Source organism: Gambusia affinis, linkage group LG03 (assembly GCF_019740435.1).
Source record: "Gambusia affinis linkage group LG03, SWU_Gaff_1.0, whole genome shotgun sequence".
In the NCBI taxonomy this organism is placed as follows: domain Eukaryota; kingdom Metazoa; phylum Chordata; class Actinopteri; order Cyprinodontiformes; family Poeciliidae; genus Gambusia; species Gambusia affinis.
Window position 1 is genome coordinate 19,057,842 of NC_057870.1, and position 5,657 is coordinate 19,063,498.

Sequence of the window (5,657 nt, forward strand, 5' to 3'; positions counted from 1 at the left end):
AAAACGTAAAAACAACACAGCTCTTATCTCAGACTGTTATAATTGTTTTCTTTCCAAAATCAGGTGAAAATTAAAAACAAACTGCAAGATAGTTTAGCCTCATCTGAACTGGTTGAGCTATCTTAAATCTTTTTTTTTTTTTTTTTTTTTTTTTTGTATGCCTCCTAATCTACAATAATGATTGGATGGGACTTTTACTAGTAAATATGTGTACTAGATACTGTGTTTCAGTTTTCAGTCATGTTCAAGTTTCATGTTCAATCATCCCTGATTTCAGAATACCATAGAATAATATTCGTACCTCAACAGACCAGTGGTTCTGTTTATCAGACTGAAATCACCATCTGCAGTTTTCACACTACTATGAGAATGGTTAGGGTTTTTTTTCAGCAGTTATAGTAATTTAGAGAAATTTTAATGCAGGTAAGCATACAACTGAAGAGAGTAAAACCCATGGAAATTCCCTCCAGTGATTGTCTGCTAGTTGCATTTTAACATAATTCTGTCTAAGAGAAGCTTCCTCTGTTCTTAGAATGCTGTGCAGTTACCTCCATTGGTCCCAGCTGTCTCTCTCTCTCTCTCTTTCTGTCTCTCTCACTCTCTCTCTCTTTGCATGTGTGTGCGTGCATGTGTGTGTGTATTGTTCAGGATTGGCCGTGTGTGCACATGCTCCTGTAAGTGCACATACAGGTTACAATGCCCAGCAGTTGGATGGAGGCTGAAGATCCTTACCAAGAAAATTGCAACGATTTCCTCTAAGGGCTGTCATGGCTTTGATGTGGGCCATGAGTTACTGTCAGCCTCAGGTCTGAGTTCACCACAACAGGCAAACACCTTCCCCTTACCCTACCTACCACTAATGACCATCATTCTCTCACCACTCCACTGCAATTTTTTTCCACTTTTTAGAGCGGGTATGTATCTGCAGCTGCGGAAATGTTGATAATGTGAGCATGTAGAAGGCTTGTATTTTCTTAACTAAACATTTATCAAAGTCTGCAGTTGAGTTTGCTTCTTATTCTTCAACATTTTGGCTATTTCTGTGCCATTACGAACACACATTTCAATATATTAGGACTTTATGTGTAGAAGACGTACACATGCTTTTCGCATTCTGAAGGTCTATAAAACCTACTAAGACATGGCCGTACCAAAGCTCAGGTGGAACAATCTACAAGGTTGCAATGATTCGTTTACTCCACAATACAGATTTTTATGCAAAAGTGGCAAGAAGACAAGAATAAAGGGTTTGCGGTTTTGCTACAAGCCATGTGAGGGACACAGCAAACTTGTGGGAGAAGGTGCTCTGTTCAGATGAGATGAGTCAGATGCACCAATTTGAAAATGTAAGTCCAACAGTAAAACATGATGGTGGCTGCATCATGCTGTGGGGGTGCTTTTCTTCAGTCAGGACAGAGAAGGTGGATGGAGCTATGCCGGGCAGCTCTTTAAAGAAAGCTGTTAAAGGCTGCAAAAGACTTTATTTTGAGAATTTCACATTCAATCAGGGGAACAGTCAAATATGAGGCAAAGCTTGAAATTTTCTCTTCGCAGACATGTCATTTGCAAAGCGTGAGGTGGTCTGATACTTGTCTTTAACGTTCACAAAAATGTTGAAAACTATTATTTTATTCCCTTTTGTAACAATGTAGTACTTTCTACGTCTTTTGCACAAAACTCAAATACTTTTAAGTTTTCATCTGTAGCTAAGCAAAAGGGGAAAAAGATCAATGGGTGTGAATACTTTTGCAAGAGGTGTGAATACTTTTGCAAGGCACTGTAAGTCAGTACATGCACACTTCATATTCTGGCTGATTCTCATTTTTCTTCACTCACTCCCTTTCTAAGTCACCAAATCATTTGATCTTTACTTTTCTGCTACCCACATTTGGCTCTTTCACTCAGACTGTGCAGTAATCAGTCATGCAGCACTTCCTGACTTTTGTGTCTCTGCAGTGTAGTGCAGGTTCCCACATTCTGCTGCAACTTATGTCAGCTCTAGATACCATGATGATTGTGTAGACATAATGCATAAAGAACTGAAACTTCTGAGAGGAGAGTAAGTTTGTTCTCAAATGTTTATTCAGAAAACATTCAAAGTGCATACAATTCAAATAGTTATTGCATTGTTTTTATGCATATTTGAAAGTAAATACAAATAGTCCATGAATGTCTTGCTGGACAAGATGCAGCTAAAAAAATAATAATCAGGATTTGCAAGCTGAACAATTGCTTTTCCCAAGAACTTCCTGATTAATATATAGCTGCATTAAACAAGAAAAGTCCATGTAGACTCTTTTGGACACCATCTTCAGAACCACAATCTGACTAGCTCCAATGTGATCAGATTCAGTCCAACTTCCACACTTTCACAAGTCCATTGTATCTTTTCTCTGCAACCTGCTGCCCAACTCCTCATATAGGCTCCTAATACCGGGCAGCGATAGGTCACCACTTAATGCAACATCCAGCACAGTCCAGCTCCTTCTCAGTGTCCACATGATCCAGTCAACACCTGACCTCTGGACTCCAGCCGTCGCCACTGGGTGATCCAGACCCAACATGCTGACCCAGAATGCTCTGGATTGGGGTGCAGTCACAGCCTCTTAATCCAGACAAGTGACGCAGAAAGACTTAACTCCATCAAGTGAAGGTTGACTTTTTCGTTCCATCATCCTGGGAACTGTCTCTTCAGCGCTCTGGGAGTGTGATAGTTGGCACCCAGTCATAGGCGCTGCGGCTCTCCTCGCAGAACAGGCTCAGCTTGTCCAGAGCAGGGTCTTTCCACGGGTTTGCACTGGGGCTCTGGAGTAAAGCACAAATTAAAACATTTAGAATCGTGACAAAAAATAAGATAATTTACTGAAAAATGGAGCATACATGACTAAGTGGCTGCAGTGCACAGCAAGTCCGTGGTGAACGTACCGTGACGAGAATGCAGTGCGCGTCCTTAGGCTCGCCGCTGTCGTCTGCGCCCACCAGGTCGGCCAGACGATCAATGTCGTTGACCCGCACCACGTTGATGTCGTTGTCAAAGCAAAAAGCCTGGATGAGGGTGAAGTGGATCTGGAGCGCGATGTCGCACTCGTACTCCTCATCCGTGGCGAGGACGCAGAATGCCACGCTGTCTGGGTCGCTGTGCGGGGAAAAGATGAGACAAGTGATTAGTTGCACATCCTTGCACGCTTTTCAGCTCAACCCGTTCAAATTGCCATTTGCACTTTACAGAGAAAGAGGCTGGATACTCACACATTCATGACTTTTGCAGACTCGTAAACTCCAACTGTGAGGTAGTCTTGCTTCTTAGCGGCGATCAGCAGCTCCTCTAGGGCTGCGCCTGCACTTTGCACCCTTAAAAGAAGAACGCACATCGTCAGAACACTGTGTACGACTAAAGAGGCAGTACACTCAGATAAAGCAGCTTCAATCGTGTTCTGTAATATAGTCAAATATTTACCTATCAGCGGTATCCATTGTGTTTTCTTGTCCGTTGACTTCTTCCAGAGTCATAGTTATAATAAATCCAAGTGTGAGCGAGTCGTTCAGTGATCCGGTAATAGTGCTGTGCTCTTGCCTGTACTGTCTCTTGCGTTATTCTGAGCTCGGAAAAAGCCTGTGGGTGGCTTTATAGCCACGCCGGCGTAGTTTCTCGGCAATGGGCGGTCCTTCAGCTCCCCCATTACCTCTGTGCTGTTCCAACCATTGGCTCGGAGCAGCCGGGGTAAAGCAAGGGTAAGGAGAGCAAAAGTCCCCGACCATTTTTTTTTGTTTTTTTTGTTTTCTTTTTGTGCTGGAGCTGTTGAGTTGGAGATGTTAACCCCACGTGGGCTACATTTCACAGTTTCAAGAAATTCTCCACTCCCCCTCCCACCGCCGATTCCCTCCACCTTGGCTTGTCAACATCCAACATCACCAGAATATACAAAAACTAAAAGTCTTGTGCACAGAAGACTGATACAAAGAAGTCTGAATCATGTGAGTTCAGTTGGGACACAATGTCATTAAAGAGAATCCCAAAATATGTAAGACACATGTCAAAATTACCTTTCTACATTTTGCTATTCACTAATTTACCTACATTATCAACATTATGTTGTATCCTTGACGAAGAATCATTGTTTGCCGGTTTTGTAATCGTTATGCAGCAGCTGATGTTTTTCAATGACTATTACGACGCCAGGGGGCACTACGGGGTACATTTCACACGATTAATAACAGGCAGACAGTCATGTGAAGAGACTGATCATGCATCCTGTCTGGTTTTTGGTTTGGGAGATAGCAGAGCTCACCGCCCATGGTGTTGCACCCTGGTGGGTTTTCAACAGAACTCAAAATCAGTTTCAATTCCCCCTCTGATCACACATAGTTAGCATATTTAGCAGTAGTAAGCTAGTCCCAGAAATGTAATAATAATCACATATAATTAGAAGAAGAAGGCGACGATTGGATGAATGCATGATAAACTTAGTAAATAAATAATTAAAATAATCCAAAAAAAAATCTAAATCACAAATTTCATAATGTTTTCTAAAAACCTTTATTTGCAAAATCCTTACATTTATTTTTGGCTCTGATCCTCATTTATGCTAGTTGAGTCTCACAAAAATTTGACTAATAAAAAATAACAATAAAAATTGTACTGAAAATGCCTTAAATTTGATACAATGTACTGACTGAAGGATTTGCTGTTTTGAAAGATCAGAAGAAAAAAATGAAATGGACAAAAGCACAGGGCGTGTGAGATGTCTGCCCTTAGAGGTTTCATTTCTTTAAAATATTAAGATTTGTTACTGAATGTTTAGTAGGATGTTAATAGGACAGCTGGTGTCAGCCTTTTTAAAAATCAAAACATATTATGTTGCTACAGGTGGAATGCAGTGAGTGATCACAGTAGGGAAACAGATATCTTCCATGATAAACATTGCAAGTGTATTTCAGGGTACGGTAAGTACTTTCCCAACACGGGGAATCACTGCTAAGGTTTTATATAGCAAACTTTCCCTGCCCGCCCTCCATTTGCCCCTAATAAACAGCTTTCCATTCTGTTACTCAACCTGCTGCACTGTTTACAGTCAGGGAACAGAACCCTCCAGTAAGACCTGACCTGACCCTAATAATGAGGCGAGACTTCTTGAAGTCTCTTAAAGGAGTACCAGTACACTCTCTGAACTTCTGGGTTATTCATTCAACCCACACGCAGTCACAAGCTGGATTGGTTTAATCAAGCATTGATTGAGTCAAAAACAGTGAACAAGTCTCCTGGGTCACATCTGAAATGAGAAGGAAAATCATTGTTCTTCACACACTGCCATCTGGACTTTGCTAATTGCACTGACACAAGCCATATAAGTAAGCTGTAGTGTGTTTCTATGCATTTTATGTGACCAATTTTTTATTTTTTATTTTTGGCCAATAAAAATCATAGTGATATTACTATTTATGTGTTATATTTTTATTTTGTTATCCAAATTCACTTGTCAATAACAATGTTTTTCTGTGGTCATTTTCAGTGCAGTCAAAAAAAAATCATTCATTTTGGGTTTGCAGGTGTTGTGATAAGAAAGTTCTGGAATTTTCATAGCTAAAACACACATGTTGGGCTGACTGGCCACTCTAAATCGGCATGAGTGTGTTGATGCATGACTCTGTACTGATGT

The 5,657-nt window shown here is 40.9% G+C and overlaps 1 protein-coding gene across 1 annotated transcript; it reads right to left on the bottom strand.

Annotated features, from left to right (window-relative positions):
• Positions 1-2,060: 2,060 nt before the first annotated feature.
• gadd45ga (growth arrest and DNA-damage-inducible, gamma a) lies at positions 2,061-3,616 on the bottom strand. The gene is made up of 4 exons (XM_044110598.1): positions 3,458-3,616; positions 3,250-3,351; positions 2,926-3,136; positions 2,061-2,805 (listed from the first exon to the last, which is right to left on the bottom strand). Exons 1-4 carry the CDS (start codon positions 3,508-3,510, stop codon positions 2,692-2,694), a joined length of 480 nt encoding a protein of 159 aa, XP_043966533.1. The 5' UTR covers positions 3,511-3,616; the 3' UTR covers positions 2,061-2,691.
• Positions 3,617-5,657: the final 2,041 nt, after the last annotated feature.

Bases quoted from the DNA above. Each gene is read 5' to 3' on its own strand.
- gadd45ga (XM_044110598.1), bottom strand. From the start codon at position 3,510: ATGACTCTGGAAGAAGTCAACGGACAAGAAAACACAATGGATACCGCT. The intron at 3,352-3,457 runs GTAAATATTTGA...TCTTCTTTTAAG, and splicing joins ACAATGGATACCGCTGATAG to GGTGCAAAGTGCAGGCGCAG. The intron at 2,806-2,925 runs GTACGTTCACCA...GCTTTACTCCAG, and splicing joins CGCACTGCATTCTCGTCACG to AGCCCCAGTGCAAACCCGTG.